The 25214-nt window shown below is 42.4% G+C and overlaps 2 protein-coding genes across 2 annotated transcripts in view; one reads left to right on the top strand and one right to left on the bottom strand.

Moving 5' to 3' along the window:
• Positions 1 to 1668, bottom strand: part of MORC1 (MORC family CW-type zinc finger 1) — a 91786-nt gene extending 90118 nt beyond the window's left edge. The window contains exon 1 of the mRNA XM_090041464.1: positions 1604 to 1668. Coding sequence (XP_089897590.1) covers positions 1604 to 1668 — 65 coding nt within the window. The remainder of the gene's footprint in view (positions 1 to 1603) is intronic.
• A 5932-nt stretch (positions 1669 to 7600) lies between these two features.
• C1H3orf85 (chromosome 1 C3orf85 homolog) lies at positions 7601 to 24759 on the top strand. The gene is made up of 4 exons (XM_090031600.1): positions 7601 to 7718; positions 18421 to 18557; positions 20095 to 20180; positions 23936 to 24759. Exons 1-4 carry the CDS (start codon positions 7649 to 7651, stop codon positions 24012 to 24014), a joined length of 372 nt encoding a protein of 123 aa, XP_089887726.1. The 5' UTR covers positions 7601 to 7648; the 3' UTR covers positions 24015 to 24759.
• The last annotated feature ends 455 nt before the right edge of the window (positions 24760 to 25214 follow it).

The raw sequence follows: 25214 nt of genomic DNA, 5'->3' as shown, positions 1-25214 counted from the left end.
CAGTGCAACAAACTCCACTGCTAGAGGATTTACTCCAATTTACTACAGTAATAAGATTTTAAACCTGCCCTTATCTTCCCAGAACTCAGGATCAGTTCATTCTGCATTCAACTACAGCAGGTGCCTGAAGGATTGGAGCTAGATTAACAGACAGTGTCAAGGGCAGGTGACTTTCTCTACACAATACTCAAAGGCATTAAATACACTTGGACCATAAGTCACAGCAACAGCTGCTAATTCCCACTGCTTCTTGTGAGAACCCCAGTGGTGCTGTTCATGTTACTTTTGTCAGACTTTACATCTTAAAACCCTATTTCCAAGTTTTAAAACATGGCTATAAAAAGAACAGAGGCTAAGGCCTAAATCCCAAATCTTATGCTCTCTGTGCAGTCTTTTCATACTCTTTAGTTTAATGCCTGAAAAAGCATGTGAGATTAGGTAAAGTATAGTTTATTTGTACAGTGCATCTCAAAAACTGCTGTGCTACCTTAAGGAAACTTGACAGCAACCATAAAAAAACACAGTGTTTTAGCCTTCTTTTTTACAGGAGAAATAATTGCTCTGCATCCTCACTCGCAAATAATTTATTTCATGGTAAAAGTAATCATCTGGGTTTCTCTTCAGTAGACTAATTGTACTTGGCATTTTCTAGCACCTGTAGAGCTGCACCAATGCTAGAAGTAGTATAAGGGCACAACTGCACAGACATTTTTAGGCCACTTGAGTTACTTGAGGGACTTCTGCAGGTTGCCTGGTCTTGAGGATATTTGGGGGTGGGGTTGGTTGGTTTTAAAAATTGCAAGCTCCCCTTTTGTGAGCGAGGTGGGTAGCCTACCCCAGCACTTCTCAATGCTTTTAAGCTCCAGATGCCTTTCCCTAGCTCCAGGCGCCTTCCAAAAACCACTTGGAAAACACCAGCTCTTTGTTTCCATTCTTTTTTCTGACTACAGAAAAAATGAGAGTGCAGGTTTTACCCCTGTGCCAAAGACCACCCCCCAACAAACCAAACCAAACCAAACCAAACCAAAACACAACACAACACAGTGTGGCTGCCTGCATTTAATGCCACAGGTTCCCATGTGAAATCCTTGGTTTCTTAAACAAGATGCCAGCACTCACAGCAGCGCTACCATGCCCTGGTGCCTCACACCACCCCTGAAAGGACATCCAGGAGCATCAGGGCTTTGCAATACCCCTGAACACATCTCCATCTAAATCGGGGCTTTGTGACACCCTGAAAGGATCTCCAGAAGCATCAGGGCTTCATAGGGCCCCATTAAAGATCTCCAGGAGAACTGGGGCCTTGTAGCACCCCATAAAGGCTCTCCAGGAGAACTGGGGCTTTGCAACACCCCTGAAAGCATCTCCAGCTAAATTGCAGCTTTGTGACACCCTCAAAGGATCTCCCAGGAGAAGCAGGGCTCTGCAACGTCCCAGAACAGACCCCAGAAGAACAGGAGCTTCGGGACAGCTCCCAAAAGCTCCCCAGGCGCCGCAGGGCTGAGCATTAGAGCCCAAGGGCCGGGGAGGATCGGGACCGGGCGCTGCCACAGCTCCGAGAACCACGCGCGCACCGCCAGCCCGGCCCAGCCCCTGCACTCACGCATTGGCGCGCAAATACTCCAGGCGCAGGTGCGCGCGCCCCAGCGCCCCGTACCGCGCCGCCATCGTCCCGCCCCTCGCCGCGAGCACGGGACTGGGCTCGGGGAGGGGGAGGGGGAGGCCGCCGCCCGCGGTGCCCAGTGCCGAGGCAGCCGGGGAGGGCGAGCAGCAGGCCTCTTGGCCGCACGCTGCTCTTGTGGGGGCAGCACACGGTGAAATGTGAAAGGTTCGCTTCGCCTCGCACTAAAGACTTGTAAGGGGCTTGCAGGAGCACCCGCACACAACCACAGCGCCAAGGCCATTTTCAGATTGAGAGATGACCCTCGATTTTCACAGTTGCCTGAGCGGGGTCCCACCCCGCATTACTAGAGAGGGGTCGCACTTCCCAAATGGGGCTCCAGCCTGCCAACTTTTGAAGTGTCCAACTTGAAATGGCACCGAGTTTCTGGCGAGTGCCCATCCTTTGAAAAACAGGCCCCCCTCTTAAGGAGACTGCCCTTGCACTGATAAGAGTAGTTTGTTAATGTAATATTTCTCTACCAATCTCTTTCCACTGTAAGTGCTGCAGGGCAGATTCTGGCACATGCCCTGCTTCTGACTCATGGCCAGGCGGCTGTGAGGCGATCCTCCTTCCAGCTTGGTCTCCCCGGGCAGTGCACACAATGCTCTTGTTCCAGGCTGTCACTGCCCTGCTCTGTCTCCCTTATTTCTATTGTCGCGCTCTTGTGTGTAACAATCACGCAGTCCAACCCATCACCGTAACTACTGTGAGATGGTAGCAGATATGCATCTTGTCCAAGGGGCTGGCTACTTTACCTGGCCCATTTTATTTGACTTCACCCCTGTCTAGGGCTCTGAACTGCTACACAATTCCTGGACCACTTGTTATTTCAAACCCTCTGGATCCATAGTCTAATTCTGGAGACTTGAGCTTTCTTCTCATTTCTCTCTCAGCCTACATACCCTCTGCCTCTGGCCTCCTTCTTCCACTAGGAGCTGTCCAGCTTGCCAAAACAGATCTTCATCTTCTGGCTTCCCAGTCCACTATGACCCTCGTTTGCTGATTATGTCCTTTGATCAACAGGAGTGAATAAAGCCACAAACTGGTCAACAGCTGGCCTGACACAAATTAGAGCAGGAGCGAAGCAGGAACAGAAACTGTGATGGGCTGGGGAAGGAGACTATGATGAAAGGCCTGAAGAGTGGAGATTTAGGACTGACACTGGAAGAAGGAGGCAGGGAAAGAGAGGACTGAGGCAGGGACGGGACAAAAAAGGGTCAGATTAAAACATGATAGTAAAAAACTCTTAAAACTCTTAAAGATAGACTTTCTAGCTCTGGTATTATGTCTCCACTCAGATGACAATCGGGGATACCTTCACCCTTTCCCCTGATACCTCCGCATCACACACTCTTCATCCAGAACATACATTCTGGACATTACCAAAATAAGAGGCATTAAATGATCCATTTTGACCCCCACTATTTTCTTGGTACTTCCTGAGCATACATGATTATCTGAGCCCTTTACTTGACAGATCCTCATAGCAAGCAGCAATCTAATTCAGAATCAAGAGAAGGCAGGTCAGGCTTCCCTTTCTTCCAACCATGAATCAGCTAAGACCTCTACAATGTATTACACAGCTCTAAATAGCAATATCTTAAGGCCAGCGGTCTGCTTAGTCCATGCCTTGTTGCTCTTTACAGCTAGCAGAAGACCACCCTATTTAGGAATTTCTTGATTCAGGGTTTTAAATATACCTCTGTGTGTTACCTGAATAAGATACAGCACAAATTGTAGAGCCTTATTTCTTACAAATTTCCACTAGTTGGAATGCATTGAAAGTGCTTTTCCAATTAGGCAAATAAGGACTATCAAAAGCTATTGCTGAAGTAAATTAAAACTGAAAAAGTAAGTATATGAACGTGAGAAAGTAAAAATCTATTAAATGAAACCACAGGCAATTTCACCATGAGAAAGTACTTCATGATACAACAGCAACTTATTTCTGCAAGCAAGATGCTTTTAAAGGATACCTTGCATCTGAAGCAAGAACCAATACTAGTCCTGTTGATTAGCATCCACACCCCCACCCTTAAAATAAAGCACAGAAATACACTGTTTCATGTACCATGTTGAAAATCCAACAAAATGTATATCAACCATTTTAAACATGTTGATGATTGATTCTAAGGAACTGCCATGTTCACATCAAGAAAAACTTGATTGCTACCACTAACACCAGTTGTGTCCACATACAAGTCTCTACTTCAAGTTAGGTAAGTGATTTTTGCTAAAACTTAGTCATACCTGTTGTTAACTGGAGCTTGAGTGTTACTAATGGTAAAGTCCTCCAACACAGTCCCCAAATTGCTGCCCAGGAGGATTTATGAAACAATTCCTATGGCCTTTTGATGAGAAGTTGTGACTGCAGGATATAAGTTTGTGGCAATATTCAGAACTCACCTTACACATAGCTCCCTACACCTTTCCAGCTCTGATAGACTTTCTGGCTCTGGTATTGTTTCTCCACTCAGTCAGATGATAACTGGGGATACCTTCTCTAGCTTGTAGCTAGCTGGTTGATTGTTTAGCTCTCATGCCAGCAGAACAAAGGCTTTCAGACCAATAACATCAAGTCAGCACACTTCTGCTGACCTATCACTGAAACTGTAAGGACGGGAAAAAAAGTCAAACCACCTGGTCAGTCAGTGCGAAGACAAAGTCAAATGTCTGAAAATAGTATTTACTAGGTGGAGGACCACAAGTCCTAGTCTGGAGGAAACCCAGAGTTCACTATGCTACTACAGTTCAAACACCCCAGGCATGGAGATGGCCTAGAAGAGCATGGCCAGCCCCATAGGGAGCAGCTGGCAAGTGACTAAGGGCCATGAAGATGATTTAATTCCATAGCTGTCACTGGTCTCAGGTGGTCTCAAGTAAAGCACAACATTAGCTCCTTCCTAGGACTTACAGCCACTTAGCTCTCACCCAAGATTCTGGGGAAGAGATGGATGAACAGAGCAGAAAAAGAAGTCAAAATTCTTAAATGTCCCAAGAAATAAGACCACTGCAAAGCTTCTAGGGATGTCAAGTCACAAGCACTTCAGAAGTCTCTGGAATCCCATTATTTTGACTGCCTCTGAGGGACAGAAAAGGAAAGGCACAACTTCATTGTCTGGTTGCTGCCACATCTACTTCAGCAGCCTGTTTATGTTGCCTTCAATTTGCTCTAATATCCTGGACTTATATACCAGAACTCCTCTTAAAGCAGGATTTTTCAATGTCTTTCCAGTTTCTAGGCATCCTCAATTCCCCACACCTCCTTCTGTAGATAATCATTCTCCTTCAGTCACTATGGAGACAGAACCTAATACTCTGAATTTTTCAAATATGTTACCTGTTTCCATTTAAGAATCCTTTAAATTAGATTATCCCACTATACTATACCTATATCCCATTGTACTGCAAGATATTTTATTGGTGTAAGAGGAGACATTCACATTGTGGGTATACCTAATAACTTATTTAAATATACCAACAAAATAGACACATTAAAGTTGTGAATCCTTTCTAAAAACCAAAGCCAGCTCAGCACTGGCATAAGTAAATTCCACTTCACTTCAGGTCCAAATAAAGTGGAGTTGTGCACATTTAAACAATGAATCATATGGCATTACATTCACATAGAGATAGCTGCTATTTTTTTCAGCAATTATATATAAACTTTAAAAAAATGATGAATCACGTATGCTTAAAGAGAACAAAACTGGAAGAGAAGTGTGAAGCATGCTTTCCCCAGACCAGATGAGCAGTGGAAACAGCTCTCATGGCTAGAATTAGAAGTTTCCAGCTTTTAATCATGAGCTCAGCTACATCTCTCCTAATGTATTTATTTTTTACACAGATGTCTTCACCTCCTTAGCATCCTCTGAAGATACTGCAGCTTCTTGTTATCATGTGCAATATTTTGACACAAGGTAGAATAAAATGACAGAAAACCTTCAGCTATTCACTCCTTTAGAAATAACAGGCCTGTTACCAGATGCAGAATGTCCATCAAGATTTTACCCAAAATATGGTACATTTATTTATTTATTTTAAACAATAATATTAAAGTGTAAAATCCTACATGGATTTTGTTAGAAGTCCTGGTTGCCAGAGGAAGGAATTTGGAGCACAAGGAAGTCAGTTGGTCTGAGTGTGCAGACGGCTAGAATGCAAGCTACAGATGCAATGTTCTATTAATAGTTCCTATATTATGTTATTATTCCAGCATGCATGACAGAATAGAGCCAGTGAGGTGGGCTGGGGGAGAAAACAGGACTGACAAGGAGCTGAAATGTGGGGGATGAAAAGACAAAAAGACTGGTATTAGATACCTAGGAGGTGACAGATTGGATAAAAAGGGAGATTAAGGTTGGGAATCAGTGGAATAGGAAAAATGACACAAACCAGACCAAGAGTGGAGTATGAGCAAGGAGTGGGATTGGCTGGGCAAGGAGACTGGAACTGGTATGGACTGAAATGGAAGGCCTGAAGAGTGTAGACTGAGACTGACACTAAAACAAGGATGCAGGCATGGAGAAGAGAAAGAAATGGGGTCTGGATGGGCCAAAAAGGTCAAATTCAGACATAAAGTTCAGAAGTCTGTGGTCACTAGATTATGATCATCTCAACACTCTCGTATGGAGCCAAAGCTTCCATTTTTCCTGCAACAGAAGTTGTTGTTAAAAGCCCTTCTCAGAATGCCTGTCTAGGCCATATTTAGAGTGGAAGCTGTGAAATAAATCTAAAGTTTCCAACTCTAGTGTTGGCTCACATGGTCAAAATGATGACACATGGTAGAATTTCTAGCATTCAATTTGCGTTTTTAAAGTCCTTGCAAGTTATACACACAACACCCCCCCTCCCCACCACCTCCCAGATAATTAAGACTATGAAGTACCACACTCAAAAGTTAGAAAATGTTCAATATTGTCTGTGCTACCTTAGTTCAAAATTCCACTTCCTTAAGTCTAAGCAATATGAAGCCATCTCTAATTAAATAAGCTATCATTGTTTCCCCTAGATCTCATTACACTGTCACAGAATGGTTGATGCTCACCTAAGGTGTTCTTAATCCACTTATCTAAGGATTATATTCTGCTACCTGTTATCACACTGTCTGATCCCTTCCACATAAAGTCAATAGCAAAGTCTGATTCTCCAGTATATGGGGTCTGAATTCATGTAGAGGGCTCCAGTCTACTGAATGGTACTACATGGATTCTTACCTCAAAAAGACCAGAATGGCTTTTGACATAGCTTCAAGCCCACCACCACCTCTGGAAATGAATTCCATTTTAGCTAGGGATCAGGTGAGACCTTGAGATATTGGGAGACAAAGTTGCTACTGACAGACTTAAGATCATAGGGCTCTAATGCAGAGGCAGATGGGGTTTCCTAGGAGCAAGAGGATGAACTCTCACCAGCTCACCTCTGCAAATCTCTGCCTCTAGTAGGAAGGATCAGATGAGGGGGGTCAGGAGACCATGTGCCCTATGCCTTCTGCAAGAGCCAGGCCCTCCAGGTCTGATCCCTGGGGGTTCCACATCTTAATAGAGTACCTGGTATGTAATGTATAGTAAAATATATTTAGATCAAGCTTATTCAGATACAATTTCCATCTCTCCCAATGCTTGACTGGTCTCTAAAATCCAATATTTGTACTGTAATCTAATATTTACATCAGCATGTGAAGAAAAGGCAATAGACTAAATTGCAAGCACCTGCCCTAGGAGATGAACAAGTCTTGTGCTATCTTGTGCTACATAACTTACATTGAAGTGAATTTATCTATGGAAAAATAGCTATTGTGGAATATTAGAAGCTCAGCTTGCAAAGTCCAAAGGGCATAAGGAGAAGTATATATGACAAATCTGAACTAAGCACTGTACCCTGCCCTGTCTGCTCCAACAGTTAACAGGTATCTGGTAAATGATTTATAAACTTAAAGATAACACAGTATAAAATTGAATGAACATCCCTGCCTAACAAAGATAAATGTTTTCCAGACAACCTATGTCACCTCTGAAAATGTTTCAGGTTATTGTGTCCCTTCTGCTGCTTTCAGGTAAGTGTTTGGCACTAGCTCTTGTGTCATTATCTTCTCTCATGTGTAGTGATTTGCTGGCAGAGACTGTGCTGCAGGCATAGCAGTACAGAGACAGAGGCATGACAAGAAACTAAAGAACACCAAAGAAAGGACACTGTCTAGTGACTTGAGCTGAGATCTAGGTAGCAAGAGCTTGGAGACACTATCCTGACTCTACTACTTCTGTATTGCTTTAAGTATGTGATTGAGCCTTTCCAAAATTTAAGGATACTACTATATCAGCTGGAAAAGGTCATTGCAGTTGGTGATTCGCAAAATGCTAAATCCTTATGACAAATTATTCTGTGGGATCATTCTGTACACTTAATCCTTACTTCATCACTTATTTTAGAGAACAGCAAGTTTATGCATATTTGGTGGCCCAAATTCAATGGAGGAGCTCATGATTTTTCTGGTGTCCAACTTGAAACAAGTTGAGGAACATCATTTGTCAGAAACCAGATGCCTAAAACTTTCTAATGTTTAGGCTCTTATAAGATGCTCCAACTTGAAAGCTAAAAATCAATCATTTTTCAAAATTAGGGCCAGAAGGAAAATTTATGAAGCCGATACAGATGTAATTAACTGTCACTGTGGTTACAGGGATACAGTTTTCAGGTAAATACTGACAAGTACCATACATAATAATGGTTGTGCATGCTGTAAGACAGTTTTTTTTCCACACAGACTAATAAAGCAAGCAGACATCTACCTGTAGAGACCTGTTGTAATGTGTTCTGTAAAGATGTGATCCTATCTATTGTAATGTCTGAAAAGTGGCAGTGTTCTTGCAAGTGTTAATCCAGGTGCTCCTGGAATGATATTGTGACTTGGCCCTCCTTGAGCAAAATTCATTCCTTAAATTACAAGGACTAATTATCCTCTTTTAATTCAAATGAGGTGAACAACAAAGTATTTTCCCCTATTCCACAGAGCAGGAAAAGAGAAGCAGGAGCAGAAGCATTTCTCCAAGAACACACAGACCTCTCAGAGCCGAGACTGTGCACTTCCCTTAGAACTTGCACTTCCCTGAGTCTTAAAACTGTTGTTCAGTCCATCTCCTAAACAGGCAGCCAAACATTTGAAAAGATGGGGATTATTTTTTCAATATGATTGTGTTCTGTGCTAGAGGGAAAACATGCTGCAGAGAAGAATGCTCTTTAGGTATTGCTACACAGGTGCATGAACTTACTGCACTGGTGCTCTGTAAGGTGGGAAAGAGGAAGACATTTTGCTTGGCCACCTTTTCCTTCCCATCCCTGTACCTTGTATGGCAATCAGTAGTGTAACTAGAGCAGGGCACAAGCCTTGGGTGCTAATTTAGAGGGGGAACTAGTTTGGATGGGGTGCTTGATACCGGACCCCCCCCCCCCCGGCCTGCCAGTATTATTTCTCTCTCACTGGGATCCCCCCACTTCATCCTACTTTTGAGCCCAGAGCACTGAGATTGCTAGTTATGTCTCTGACACCAGTGTAGCTCTAATTTAATGCCAATGCATGTATGCGTGTTTTGTGGAGGAGGGAATGGAAGGGAGATGGTGGAAGGATCACTTAGATACCTTACTTTCCCATCTAGCATTCCTGATCTGCTCTGTGCCAGCTCTTCTTGAATCCAACTTTTCAGCTGGTGTTGACTGGGTGAAGAAGGTGAGACCCATCATTGTCACTTGCCTAGCACAAACACCATGCTTCCCCCCACTTTCAGGAAAGCCAGTTTCAGTTGAAATCAAGCCTGCAAAACAATAATGCACCATGACACTAATTTTTGAGGATTATTATCTTGCCCTTCTCTCACTTTCCTTTCTCCTTTTCATAACCACCCTTCCTTGTTTTTTTCAGGCTTCCTTTCTTTAACAGATAAGGGAAATAATTCACCACTGATTTTTAATGAACTGTTATAACCTCTACCGATCACTACTGATATGCAGTTCAGTCATTCATTAACTGCAAAAGCCCTTCAGTCAAGATGGAAGTGGTGGTGGATTAAAACACAATGCACAAGATCTACTGATTAGAACCAAACATTCAACCATATCTTCTCTTCCCCACAGCCATATTGTCACCTCCTTCCACACCTTTAGAAAGCAGTCATTTAGAGCAGTCAAACCTTGGGTCTAGTCCCAGCTCTACTAGAGAGCTGTTGAGTAACCTGGGGAAGGAAAATCAAGACTAGAGAAAAGAAATTGAGACTGATCTGTCACAAGCTCTAAAGACAAACGAGTAGGACCAAAATTTGAACTTTGGGTGTCTCAGACCATTCCTAAGAACCTAAGAAAAAGTGTTTTTTTCAGAGTTATGAGTATTCACAAGATTAGCTGAATTAATACGCCTAACTATTGTAATCCAAATGGGAATATTTTGGCCTGGATTTGTATTTTTTCTAGTCATGATGTGAAGGCATACATGCTACCAGTTCTGGAGTAAGTCAAATCAAAACTCAGGTTTGCATCTTTGACTTGAATTATGATGTCAGAGTTCACCTTGTAACAGAGTGCCATGTGGTTCTAGGGCAGTCTGCTATATCCTAAAATGTGTCCCTGCAACAAATCTCCACTTATACTTGCAAAGGTTTATTTCAGATAACTAAGTTTGGATCCCTATAAAGGTCTTTAAAAACTTGTGCAGCTGAGGCAAATTCTGATAAGCAGCAACTTGTACATTTTTCTTACTCCATGCTCTCAGGGTGCTCTGGAAGCAATTGCCTAGAATTGCTGATAAGCATCAATCACAGGATTATCTTGTTTACATTGCAAATAATATCAAACCATGTAATGTGTTTGTCACACATGTATAAAATGTATATGACTGAAGAAATCAAAACGGATTTTTTTTTAAAAAGCACAAACCTTAAGCTATACAATGGTCCTACTGCTAGTATCTTTGAAACTGCAGCTCTGATTTGTTTTTGGCTCATTTCTAGCTTTAAGAAATGCAGCTAAGCAGCAGTGTTCCATTGACCTTTTCAAAGTACCTAACACGTCAGCATCATCGAGGTCAACAAAGCCAAAGTGTTGAAGGTCAAAGCTTAGCTCACAAAGCCTGCCCTCATGCTGCCTTGACTATCTGATAACATGGACAGGCATCTGTTTCAGAGCTGACATTACAGCCAGGTGCTATCATGAAGGCTGATGATTAAAACAATTGTTATGCAAAAGGCATGGAGCTAAAACAAGTGCTGATTTTTAAAGTTTTAACATTCAACTTGCTATAAATAACTTTAGTTATGGATTTTTAAATATGCACAGAGTTGTAAAATAATCCTCAGAAAGTACTAAAAGAAGAAGAAAGCAGCTTTGAATTATTTGCTGATGTGCACAAGGACCAATAAAAGTGCTGCTAATCCATTCCCACACTTTATATAAATATCCTAACAGAACAAACCAAATATATCTCTCATTTCAGTGGATACACACAACTGATACATTTTGTCTCAACTCTGAATCTGCCAATTAATGGCCGAGTACTAGTGTCAATTCCCTTGGCAAAGTGTTCTAACAGGCAGCTATATCTTACATTCAAGCATCTTTAAGCATCGGTGTTTTTAATATAGATCCTGGAGTCCCCAATTTGATATGTATAAGTGACATTTTTTTCCAAGTGTGCAAAGTACACAGCAGCTCCAATTACTCAACTTCCAAGAAAAAGTTACTCTATCTGTAGAGGTGCCCAAAGTGACTCAGAAGCTGTCATTGAACTACCACTCTTACGTTTTGCCTGTATTACCACATGGAAATGAGGATCCTTGTGATCTTGGGGTCCAGAAGGTGACTGAAAGGAAACTCTCCCTGGTACATACATAGAATCTACCTAAATGGAGCACAGCTGTGTGGCAGATACTTAAATTTTTATTTAAATCTAATTTTAAAGATTTAACACAAGTCAACTTCACCCTCCTTGCCTCCTTCACTTTCTGTGTATCTACCACCCTAATATTCAAATCCATTTAATATCCTTTCTTCTGACCTTCAAGGCTGAATCGAATAAATATTCACTATCTTGGCAATGATGACAAGAATCAGCCAGCATCTCTTCACTGTCAAGATTAATCTTGTGCTAGTTTCCATTAATCCACAATGAGATGTTCACAAGGCATGGGACTTTAATGATAACTATTATTTTCCCCTAAAGGGACGATCACACCATCCATCTCTAATAATAATTAGAGAAACTGAGCTGTCAAACACAAAGTAAACATGGGATGATAATAGGATTAACCGTCTGTATGAGAATAGATAGTGACATTTCCAGAAACCGCCCCCCCCCCAAAAGAACTGTTCTTACAGCAACTCAGCACCTCCGGTGTTTCTCTTATCTTCCTCTTTTGGACTGAGGGATGCCAGCCTTTTACTCTTTAAGTTTTCTTCTTGCATAACATTTTCATCCTGGAGTAAAGGAGGAAGATACTACTGAGTAAAAAAACAACTTTTAGTCTAGTTTTGCTTATCTTTTTACCAGTGACTTAAATTTGTTTCACTGGAACTTTCAACTTAGCTTCCTTCAGCTTAGCGTTACACGTTGTGAGCAATTTCATTAACTCCTCTACAACCCACTTACTCACAACTATTTCCAGTCTCACACCTGGGTGCTTTGACATTTTTCTCTTCTGGTTTCACCTAGGTTCATAAATGCATTCGGCAGAGAGTTGCTCAGTAATTTTCTGTATTTTTAAAGCAGCAAATTATTTCATTCATATTATCTAGGTTTCCCAAACAGTAGAAGAAATTATACCCATTTTACAGAAGCACAAAGAGGAAAATATTAGGTGGCTTGTTAGAGATTGCACATTGTGTTCAGCTGCAGAGCTAGGCATAGAAAACAGACTGATTGACTCTGAGGTTCCAAGTGTGATCAATGTTTGAAATGTCCTTTTACTGGAAATTTACCATTCACTTTTACACAAGCTATTTCAGCAGGAAGGAATGAAAATGTGACAGGCTGAAATTCACTGAGTTTCACTGTGGTTCTTCTAATGATAAGAGAACCTTACCCTCCAAACTTATGGGTTATGACATCCACAAAATTGATGTGTGTGGGCCAAAGATGTAACTTCTTCAGTCAAAACTAGAGGATCTCTACTAAAGCTCCTTGTCTGCACAGTGCTCCTCATGCTTCCCTGTACTTCCTAATTCATCCATAGGCCACTTGTTAGGATTGCTCCACAACCCCTCAGCACCCAGGGGTTCCTAGAATTATGGACTCTGGAGTAGCTGTTAAAGGTTGCAGCATGACTTTTGGTGTTGCTAGAAATGAATACAACTGCTGTTAGCTCATGTGCTTTTCCAGCCATGCCAGCTCTGTCTAGGGAGAGGCAAGTAATACAATTGATATCCCTCAGTCAGATTACCTGAGTTTGACCCCAGGAAGTAGGTAGCATGCATTTGAATGCAAGTGAATATTCAGTCCTCGTTTGTCAGGATTGGTATTTTCCATTGATTGTTACTTAATCTGCTCTGACTGCACTATTAAAAATTAAAGTTAATATCTTTAAAATGCAGCACTCAGCATCACAGAAGCCAAGCAACTTCACTGCTTCATGTAGTATGTACCATAAACTGCTGATCTGATGAAGGGGTGGAAATTATACCTATGTTCTTTATGTTTTTATCATAACTCACCATGAAATCACACGGCTAGGTTAGTCTCTTGAATTAAAACTTAATAGTAATGGCTTCAACTATACACACAAACACATGTATAAGTGTGTGTGTGTGTGTGTGTGATGTATATATATTGCTAACTTATATATATAAGTGCTTGTTATATATATAAGTTAACAACAAATAAAGTTAATGGCCATAAGATAGGTGCACATTCTGGAGTTTCTTTCTGATAAAAGTTCAGGGGTATCTTTACATAGGGTTTAATAAGGATTTCCCAAACATTTAATTCCTCCCTCAAATCCCTAGACTGTTGTTCATATCACCTATGGTTTTTTTTGGCATGTAATAAAGTAGTAAATTGCCTAAAAACTATTGCATTTTTGGCACAGAGCAGTATTTGAACTCTGGAACTGATACACATCAATGTAATGGATAGAGCTGGACTTTCATAGGCTTAGGAATAAATGGTTATTTCTTACTTGCCCAAGAAATAGCAAACAAACCATTGGCCATAGAATATGCATTGGCTCATCTACCTGGTTGATAAAATTCCTTAGAAGGAATTTATTTGAAAATGACAGAAACGTTTTTCTTCCTCCCTCTGTGATCCTGTGAAAAGGATTCTGACAGGTGTAGAAACACTTACATGAAATATTGGGACAGCTAGACCATCCATCTGGCAAAGCAATATTATTTAGTATGGTATCTCAGTTACGTTGTGGACCTGAAGGTTATAACCAGATTGGGTTCCATTCTGCTTCTCCAATTGGTATTTTTCAAATCTGTCTAGTTTTCACATGTATTTGCTTGGAAGAGAACTTGGTAGATGCATTGCTTGTACTCCACAGAAGTACTATTTCGGTTGTAGTCAGAGGGTGTGTCTACATAAGATGCCTCACTATGGATTAGATTAGTCTAATGGCTAGTAAAGCATGACCATCTACATATGTATAGGTAAATCACGTCCCAATCCCCATGTGGCCAGGAGACTGCTGCCTCTGAAGCCAGCAAAGTTCTCCCCGCTTGGTGGAGATCAGGACTGATCCCATGTCCCCTGCCAGCCCCTTGGGGAGCCTGGAGCTCCTCTTGGCTGCTGCAGTGGGGGCAGAGCAGGGCAGGAGCAGCTGTGGACTGGGCTGTTCCTGTCAGGTGCAATTTGTTCCCAACAGGGGTGTATATGTAGACCCGTGCCTGGAGCGCATTAATGAGCCTTAGTGTTCTGTGCAGAAAATTCAGGCACAGTAATTGCATATATAGATGTGCCCAGAATGCCTTCTTAGAGATGCAAAAAAGTTTTATGTGCCAGTTAGCCTAACAGAACTGACACTGGAAAGAGTTAGAAAGCTGAATTTTATCCACTATTGAGCATTGATGTAATTGCTTTACTAATTTCAAATCAATTTCACTGTACATACTCATTAAAAGCCAGGTGATCTGACATGCAAATGAGACCAAAGTTTGTTTCAGAGAATACGTACTACAAGATACGATGTACACAGATACAGAGCTCTGCTTGGCTCCATGTTCTTCCGTATGTGCAGAAGGTGTGCAGTTTAGCCTAAACTGCTAGTTTACATCAAGTCAGTTAAATTGGAGCAAACTAGTTTATTGACACACTGACTTCAGTTAGACTGACTCATTTTGGATTAAACTTATTTAGCTGTCTATAAAAGTTTGCACCAGCTGAAATAAGATGCTATTTTAAACCTACTTAAGTTACACTGCAACCATGCTTATGCCCTGTATTAAACTCTGAAAAGTTAAAGGGAATTTTTAAAATGATGCTAAGGTGCTTGATATGCAGTGGGTGCATCTACACGTGCATTTGATCTGGGAGCAGTTACTTGCGAGTAAATGCTCCTGAGCAGGCATCTACATGTGCAATGTCTTGGAAGTTAGATTTGCTGCTCATGTCAGCAATCTGTTTCCACCCTGACTGGCCCTGCTCCAGCTCTAGGCTCCCCCTGCATGCTATCCCAGGTGCTGGCAGGGACCATCAGGCCAGGAGACAGGTGTCTTCTGAAGGGGGCTGGGACATTGCTCCCTGCCCCCTGGGGGGATGCCTGCTGCTGGGGTAGGGACAATGCCTGATCAGGGGCAGGGGACTTGGAAAGAGCTTCATGGCAGGGGAAGGCCCCAGCACCCTACTGGTGGGACAGGTAGCAGTGAGCCCCCGGCTGGGCAGGGAATCCTCCACCAGCAGATGGGGCAGGGGGCTGGGAACTGCTACACCCATGCAGCTCTTTCCAAGTCCCATGTCTCAGTTGCCCAATCTGGGCAAAGAAAAGTATAGTCGTATTTAGATCACATTTTGTTATTTATGCCATTTTACCTTTTGTATATCACAGTTTGCTTGATATTCAGTTAAAGTATTTCCGCTTCCAGTTTCTTTTTTTTAAATTTCATTTATCGATTAATCCAACTTATCAAGTAATAAATTTGAATCTAAAGATACATCCAGTCCCCTAGGACATACATGAAGGGAGATATTTATCTTCCTTCAACAGTGCTTCCTTAACCCAAGCTAGTATTCACAGAGGAGTCTGGTATTCTTTATTTTTCTTCTTTTCAGTCTTTGAAAATTATGTTTCATAGCTGATATTAAGCTTTTGTGTTTCTTTATATGAATATTGCTTAATAATTCAGCCTCTCTTTTTTTCCTCAGAGCTCTGCCTGATAAGCTATCTCTTACCAATCTCTGCCTTCAGATTTTAAACTTATTCAAAATGTGTTCTATACTATTACCTCATAGAACTTGCATTCTCCTTCAATATTCAAAAATATTTTTCAAACTTTCTCTGATTTGGAGGCAGGAAAAGATCCTTTTTCAGCAAATTCCAAGAACTTCCATTACATTTTTAAGTAAGCATTTTTTTTTCCTTTGCCAGTGTAAAACACTGACTTGATAGGACAATTTTCCATTATTAAAGCTTTCCCAACTTTTTAAAACCAGTCAGTTCTTTTGGGACATCACTTCTCTTTCAGGCTTTTAATTGTAATTTTTGAAGCCTCTAAAAGATGAGTGTTCAGTAACCTCAGGCCCCTTTTACAATATGCAGGAAAAGGCACAATGGGATCTAATGTGTGATTCACATAATTGTGCCTCCTGCCATGCTACACATGTATGGAAGGAGGAGCATTTGGGAGATCACTCATTAGATCCCATAACACCTTATTGCCAGTGCAGGGGGAACTCAATCCCAGGCTCTGGGAAAAGCTGCACTGCCAAGAAGCAAGCTCCTGCAGCTGGGAGGCCCATGTGCCCCAATTGAGGGGCACCCAGCTTTGGGACGTGAAACCCCTGGGATGGGAGGATTGCCACCACAGCCATCTCCCTGCTCTTGGAGCATTTGAAACCCCTGGAATGGGAAGATCACCATTATGGTGATCTCTGAGCCCCTAGGGGTGCATGAAACCCCTGGGGGCTGGCTACAGGGCAATCCTCCCCATCCTGTGGGTGCATGAAATCCCCAGGGCTAGAGGATGGCTGAAGGGTGACCCTCCATGCATCAGAGGTGCAGGAACCCCTCGGGGCTGGAAGATGGCCATGAAGGCAATCTCTTCACCCCAAGGGTGCAGGGAGATCACTCCTATGGAAGTCCTCCAGCCCCGAGGGTTTCTCACAACCACAAGGTAGGGGAGGATCAACCTGCAGCAAGCCTCTGGCCCTGGGAGTTTCCTGCACCCCCAGGATGTGGGGGATCACCCCTGTGGTGATCCTCCCACCCTGAGGTTTCATACATCCCCAGGGCCTGGGAGATTGCCACAGCAGTGATCCTCCCACCCCAGGATTTCAGGCAACCCTGGGGCTAGGAGATCACCCACAGTGGCAATCTTCCTGCCTTGGGAGGGAGGGGGCCATGCCAGGAGGTATGCTACAGGGACCCAGCATCCTCAGCTGTGGGACTTTGGGTCCCAGCAGCTATGAGATGCTGCTGGGACCCAGAGTCCATAGCTGCTGGGGGTGAAAGTACCCAGCAGTTGTGGGACTCCTAACCCTGGCTGAGCAAGATGCATCCCTGCAGGGAGACTGCTACACATACAAATTAAAGCTGGGTAGTAACCAGCTATAAAGTTAGTACACATTTAAAGGTCAAACTTTATAGCTGGTTGGAGGTTATTATTGTGTGATAGCTAATTTGTACGTAATAGCTGGTTTCAAGGTAACTGCATGATTAACCAGTTAATTGTGCAATACCTATAATATGTAGATGGTGCCTTACAGAGTTCTTACTGAACCTTTCTGAGAACTCTCAAGGGGCTATCTGACAGTTTGCATGCTTTAATTTCCCTCACCATGACTCCAAACTTCTTCCAAAACAATTTGATTCTGGGATGTGTCCTCCGAATATAACAGACTTCTCTTGAATGACCACACTCCCTCCCGCCTGTTCTTGTAAATATGTTTAATTTTAATTGGGATAAGATACCATCAATATACAACTTTAAAATAATTTCCTTTTGTCATCATGTGGATGGATGTTTGAGGGCCATTGTTCCCGATCATCTCCCATTCTTTGTCATTAATTTTAGATAATAAATCAATGTCCCATTCAGTCATAAACAATGTCTTTCCTACATAAAACAATTTTAAATAGCTATATAGAACATAGTTTCTGTGTTTCAGAGGTGTGACCAATAGTTTTTCAAAGCTTGCCAGCTTTATATTCAGGTTTGCCTTTCTTTGAGGATGTGTTTCAACTGGATGTATTAGCAAAATGGGATTTTAATATCTCTTGTGGTACACTGTATTTCTTCAAAAGATCTAAATGATTTTCTTTGAATTCACTTTCAGTTTCTTTGTGATGGACCATTTGTGTTGTGCACACAGCTGTAGAATAACTGTTTTTTAAACAGCTGATCTCATTAAGATTAAAGATCCTCACAGACATTTTTATTGGCTTTAGGTTTTATAGATTTTTTTTTACAAATAACTAAAGCTTGCAACCAAACTTGGGATAAGTATTCAAGCTCTAATACTTTAATATAGGATTTAACTCAGCAGGAATGTCGCATGGTTGTGAATTTATGTGAAGTTCTACAATTTCTGACATTTTGAATGTTGAATCTCTCCCATACAGGTGTCCTGGGAGCACCGTTTCTCTCTGAAGAAACAGCAAATCAGTTCATAAGGCTTAAGAGACAAATACCATATTCTCACAGCTATTGGGACCCAAGCAGTAGCGAGAATGCTTGGGGTTACACTGTGGCAGAACAGGTACTGAGCTGGTAATTTTGCAAACTTTATTTAACAGGATGGAAATACATATGTAGTAACGTGACTGTCAGTTTTCAGAGGTGACAGTGGCTGTTTAGATGGCACTGAACTCTCATTCCTTCTCAAACACATGGAAAACTACAAGGGTTGGCAAGGTATAGCACACGGTCCAGATTTGTGCCATGAAGCAATGGTGTCAGTCCTCAGGGGTCCTTCAGTCCTCAGGGTCATGTGGCACCAGGCACCAGAGGCTTCAGTGGATGGGGAGCTTTCCTGGCACCACACCAAAAGCAGTGGACCTGAGCTGGGTCATTTAGTTCCTCTGCTGGAAGATGCTGTCAACCCCTGACTAAGATGAACAGTTCATAGCTACAAATTATTAAAACTATAGTCAAATAACTCCCAATCATGCTTCCAAAAACTGGCAAATTGCTTGATGATCTGCCTGATAAAGTTTGGCAGATTTGATCTTGCATGTAAAAAGTTTATGCATACTGATCTTGTTCTAGTTACCTGTGCTGAATTCACAGGCTTGAAAATCAGTGGCTTCCAGCTACAGGGCTAGAACGGGCAAGGCTATGGCAAACTAATACTTACCATGAGTAAGTTCCATTCTGTTCTCAGCTAATTCCTCGGTGCTCTCCCCCTCCACCCCTCAAAGTTGTAATGCAAACTTACTTCAAATTCTCTCCTGCTCCTCCTGTTGCCAGTACCCAGGCTGTCACCGAGTCTTAGTTCTAGCCATTATTGCTAGAATCAACATTTCTTTTTCTCTTCACCCTGACTCCTAAAACCTCACCCCAGCCTTATACATAATATGCCCCAGGTATTCATATCAACCCCACTTTTTTCTCTAGCAAGACCAAGAGAATGTATGTCGGATTCCCTTGAGTTACAGGAAGCAATATGTGTATACACACATCTCTCTCAATTCTGTGTGAAACCATTAAGTTTTGTATGAATTCACTTCAGGTTTCCTGCAATTTGTCCTTCTCTGAAGGGCTATAGTATAAATGCAGCCACTTGTGTTTTTAGGGGTTTCACATATACGCATGTGGGTGCATCTACACAAGACACTGACTGCGCAGTAGCTGAATACTACTGTGCAGTAGTGTCACAGCACAAACAGTGCTAATATGCTATTGTGCAGTTTTATTAGGCTACTAATATAGTATTTACTTAAATGGCATTCACTGGTGCTACTGCGCAGTAACTCTAATTACGGTGCATTTATTTAGTACTTGATTATACTTATTTAGTACTTGTCTATTTATTTAGATTATATTTATTTAGTACTTGAACAGTAACCATTGCATGTTAGCATCTCATGTAAATGTGCCCACAGTAAACAGATTGTTCCAGAGCCCCTCCAACATACTTGAAGGGCAGTGTTCAGAGTTTGGATGAATGTACTCTGAGTATCTTACAGCAAGAAAGGCTTCATATCAAGTTAGGCAATGTTCTGCATTAAGGCATGTATTCTATTAAGCTTTTGTGAAACCTAAAAAATACCTTCTTTTGTTTTGTTTGACTTTAGGCAAGTGAATCATGGACAGCATTGAGAAACACAGCTCAATACTACATGGACTTGGGATTTTTTGCCTTTGATTCTGCAACTGCCCAGTATGTTCAGTCTTAAGATAGCACTTGAATATTGAAAAGGTATTCAAGGCATGTGCAAACTGTTAATAACAGCAATGGAACAGGACCCTAATGTCATCATAAGATGGGGCAATTATTTTGGGCAGAGGGCAGCTTACTGAGTTTTGGCAAGCTGTCAAGTGCCTCATGGGTAGCCCTGTCCCTTGACAGGTGCCCCGCCCCCTGATAGCCATCTTGGAAGTCCTGGAAGTCCCACCCCTAACCTCTGACCTTTGCCACTGGAAGTCACTCTGCTTGCCCCTGGAAGTACTCCTTTGGGGAAGAGCGTTCGCCATCTTAGAACGGAAGAAAAAAATGTATACTAAGAATCAAACACCCATAATAATATGTTTTAATTTAATTAAAAAATATATTTTTCTCCTGATTTGTGTGTTTGTGCAGTATATGTAGAAGTGATTGCGTAATAGTTCAAAATGCAGTCTTACTCTTGTATAGTATGTGGGGTATACAAGGGTGTCAGGAGGTATGGGTGGGTGGGTGTGGGTTTGTGGGGATGCATGGATGTGTATGGGGAGGTACAGTATTTGTGGGATGTGTGTTTGTGTGTGGGGAAGGGTGTGGCTGTGGGGTTTGCAAGAAAGATTTGAGTGTATGTGAAGTGTGCATGGGAGACTCTCCCCTCTGCCCCTGTAGGAGCCCCCCGAGCCAGTCAACAGCTGCCCTCACCCTGCAACAGCCCACTGTCCGAGTACCCTGTGGCACCTCCCCACCACCACCAACAGCGCACAGGTCCAGTGTGCGCTGCACCTACTCTGCACTACTTGGCCACGTGCAGTGGTAGCAGCAGGGACCAGCATATGCAACCATGGTCCTGCGCACCCAGCACTGGCTCCAGGCTCCATGCAGGGCAAAGCAGCCCCTCACCACCACTGGGCACTTTTTGCTGTGGTCACGTGGAGCCTTGTGCCATGTTAGGCTCCATTGGATCTTGTTCGCTGCCACTTGTGAGCTGCCCTGCAGCTGCTCCACACTGTCACTTCTGCCTTGCTGTGCAGCCCAGAGGTGGTTGTGGAGGAGCCGCACCACAGTCTAGCACAGCACAGACTCCAGGTGGCTGCACCAAAAGCTGCCTGGCAGCAGCAAGGGAGAGAGGAGAAAACAGCTCCTCCCCTGCCCACTGCTGGCATTTTCTGGTGCAGCCCCTTGAAGTCTATGTGGGGCTGCCCCGGGGCTGCTCTTCATTGTTACTGCTGTCCCGCAGGGCAGCAGTGATGCAGTGGAGATGCAGCACAGCCCCACGCAGACTCCGAGTGGCTGCACCAGGAAGTACTGGCAGCAGAAAGGGGTGGGGCTGCTTTCCCCCCCATGTTGAGCATCAGTTTGTTCCACGCTGAAGCTGATCAGCCCAGATGGGTGAGTGTGGAGCACATGGGGGCGGGGCTGTGTGTGCTGGTCTCCACCTGTACTCCTGTGGAGCCAGGCTAGTTCCCTTCTCTCTCTGCTGGTGCAGCTCAGCTCTATAGACCCCTGGCAGCCCACACCTTATGCTTCTGCCAATCCACTCCGGGCCCTGCCAGTGATGGCCCTACACTTCCACACACCCACTCGCTTCCACTCCCCCAACCCCTGCTGCTGCTTTACCCACTTACCTGGCCACCCACCAGCGGCTCCTGGACCATGTGGCTACTGGCTGCATGGCCACAATGGCAGGACTCAGCAGGAGCCGGCCTGGCCCTGAGGACCGGGGTGACTGCCCATGGTCCTCCCCTGCTTCCCCACCCCCCCACATCTCTAACTGAATTTCCTACTCTGGCACAGGGAGACAGGAACAGCTCCATAGTCCCATGCCAGAAGCCTCTGCTAGGCAGGGGCTTCCAGCTAGGGACAGGGAGCAGGCCCAGAAGGCCTTGCTGTTATAGGGTCCTGCTGTGGGTCCTACTGCCACTGGCTCCTCTCATCCTTGACAGGCAGCCAGGGGCAGATAAATATTAATTTTCTAAATTTCTTAGGGGCGCTGCAGGCCAGATAGGATGGTCTGGAAAGCCATATCCAGCCCACAGGCTGTATTTTGCCCACCCTTATATAGTTTGCCATATATTAATTTTAATGGTTCTGAATAAAAAAAAACAATGCTTGGAAGCTAGAGGAAACAGAGCTTTATTGTGTTAGTGGCAGGCAAAGCTTTATAAAAGTGTAATGCTGCTGAGTTGTCATTACTGGTGTTTCAACTCAAAGATTTTGGAGTGAACAGAGCTTCTTGTATGGACCTTGTTGTTAAAATCTTAAGAAATAAAATTTAAAAAAATCCCTCATGGTTAACATGGACTATGGCACGTACATGCACAAATTTAGATAATATTCACAGAAAACAGTTCATAAGCAGAAAATGAAAGGAGGGGGGAAAAACAGTTTCCCCCCCTCAAATATCAAAAACAAAATTGTATTCAATGTAGAATAAAAGCCTGTTTGAATTAAACCAAGAAAAAAGATTTAGCAGTCATAAAAAGACTATTTACAGATTAGCACATAATTACATGAAATAAGTGTCTCAGATTGTCACAGGAAAATGTTGAGAATGTTAAGATGCACACTTACTTTTTAGAGATAATTATAGTAAGTTTAAGGAACAAGCTTGACAGACTTAATACTTCACTTGTAAAATACTTTATGTAAGGGTGTGACTGTCCTTTCGGAAGGTGGAGTAACATTATGTGCAAACCCTCATGTTTCAGGGCTTAAAACTGTCCCAGAAACTATTATACATTTTTGAAAAAATACCCTGCATCAAGGTAAGTTAAATACTACATTTTCTGTAGTTAGGGATACCCATTTTGGAAACCCAGATTAGAAGTGTTAGGTTTCCTGGCTATCTGTATGGAAGGTTTTATTAATTTTACTCACCTCCTGTAAGCAGAAAGAGAAAATGAAAAGAGGGCATTCTGTTCAGCCGTTTGTAGCCAGACGCTCGGTGTCTCTCCCAAGCAGTCTAAGCTGAAAGAGAGAGCGGGGATGCTAAGTCTTGACTGCCAAAAAGGAGACTGAATGACTGCCATCTTATACATTTCCCAGGAAAACTAACATTTTCCCAGAGACACTTACATTTTTATGACAAGAGCTTTTATCCATTGGAAAATGATTCAGATTAGAAGTAGTCTGCTACTTGTATATGACTGCTTTTGAAGTATCCAATCCAGGCTGCTATCAGATAAGAAGCAAGACTAGGAATATGACATGAGTCCTTTAGTATGGTAACTCCTATGATTCTTATATGAAAGAACAAAGGTAGTTCTTATTGAGTCATACGCTGATACATAGCAGCATACAATGAGCTCATTCAGGGCTCAATCCAACTCCCACTGAAATCTCTGATGACTTCAACAGGTGTTAATTTAGGCTCTACAAGGCAAAACATTTTTGGCATTTTTACATGTGCTCCAGGAGCAGGGTTGTGGGGGAGTACGTTTTAATTTCAGCAGCTCTGAGAGTCACTAATTAAAATGCTTGGACAAGCTTTAGTTAATATGCCCCACTGCCATTTTGAAGCACGGGAATAATGATACACAAGATGTGGAGACTTGCTGAAGCATGTTGGAGCAGCCTCCCAGCTCATGTACAGGCATCCTTACTTGATAGCTGTTTAAATTGTGACTGCTAATGCAGAGTGCCATATCTCAGGCTTATACATAAGCATTCAGTAGAACATGGAAGCATAAAAAAAGACTGCCATTAAATTAGTTCTGACTCAGCTTAATGTGATTTTTTTTCTTTCTTTGTAGGGACCATATTAGGTCTTATATGGATATGCTACAGCAATCTGGGATTTACCTTGAGCAGCAGACAAGAAAACAAAATTAAATCTTAGAAATAACTGACAACTCATTGCAGTGGTTTTCACCGTGGTCTACAGACCCCTGGGGATCTGCAGGCTATGTTTAAGGAGTCTGCAAAAGATGGCTACGATCAATAAAAAGTATGTGAATGCCCACACTTACATTTCAAAAGGTCTGCACTTCCATTCAACATTTCCAAAAGAGTCCACACATCCATTCAGTTTTTTTTGAAGGGGGTCTTCAAGTGAAAAAAAGTTGAAAGTCACTGACTTATTGTACAGGGGGTCTTTATCTATGAATTACAGTGTTAGCTATTTGCCACATATGCATTTGTTTGTCCTTTATCTTACTAATACAGCTAAAGCTGGATCCCATAATAGGCCTACTTAAATCGATAATTTGTATTCATCAGGTGAAATATCAACACGTAATATGGAATAATAACAATGACAAGGTATCCAAAGGGCTTTTAGCAGGAAAAAATTGGAAATAATATCAGTGTTTTGGTGGGACAAACCTATGAATAAACAGATTTCTTTTTAATGAAAATGTTGATATATTTTAGAGTTCCATCAGCTGGATATGTAAGGGTTTTTTCAAGTGAGAGACACAGAGAGAGTTGTCAGTTTGTTCAAAGTAAATCATTTTCAAATAAAATTTGGCAAGTTAAACTTTTTATTTTTACCTTGTTTGGGAGGAGAAGGGATCACATTAGTTTTGGTTTTCACCATACTAAAAAAGAACTTATAATCTTGTTACCTCTGTAGTTATGTGACTGAAAATATTGCTCTTACCTCACTACATCCAAAGCTTCACGTTCAAAATTTTAATTCTTGGATTTGACCTCTAATGCCCAAAATGATTAAAGTCCTGGTTATTTGAAAAATCTGTTCCTTCCCTTATTCTATAGCAATGGGAATCAGTGGAAACATTTATTTACAGTCCCTACCTAGCAAGGGCATAGTGATAGTGACAAGGTATTTTTCATGAGAAGTTCAGAAATATGGAATTCTCTCTCTTCTGACCATCACTGAGGCTTATTTGACCCTTAAGACACTTTCTCTGGGGCCTATGGGTTTGAGTACCTTAACAAATAAAAAGTAGATGGAGAGTAGTTTTGGTTTTCATCCTTGGATTAACAAGACAGGCCATATGTGTTCAGGACTTTCATGTCCCCAAACCATGAATGGAGATGGTAGGCCTGTCCCCTGGAGCTGGATGAGCA

The sequence above is a fragment of the Crocodylus siamensis genome, chromosome 1 (assembly GCF_052110815.1).
Source record: "Crocodylus siamensis isolate JL-2025a chromosome 1, ASM5211081v1, whole genome shotgun sequence".
NCBI lineage: Eukaryota > Metazoa > Chordata > Crocodylia > Crocodylidae > Crocodylus > Crocodylus siamensis.
This window is presented reverse-complemented; position numbering and strand designations above follow the sequence as displayed.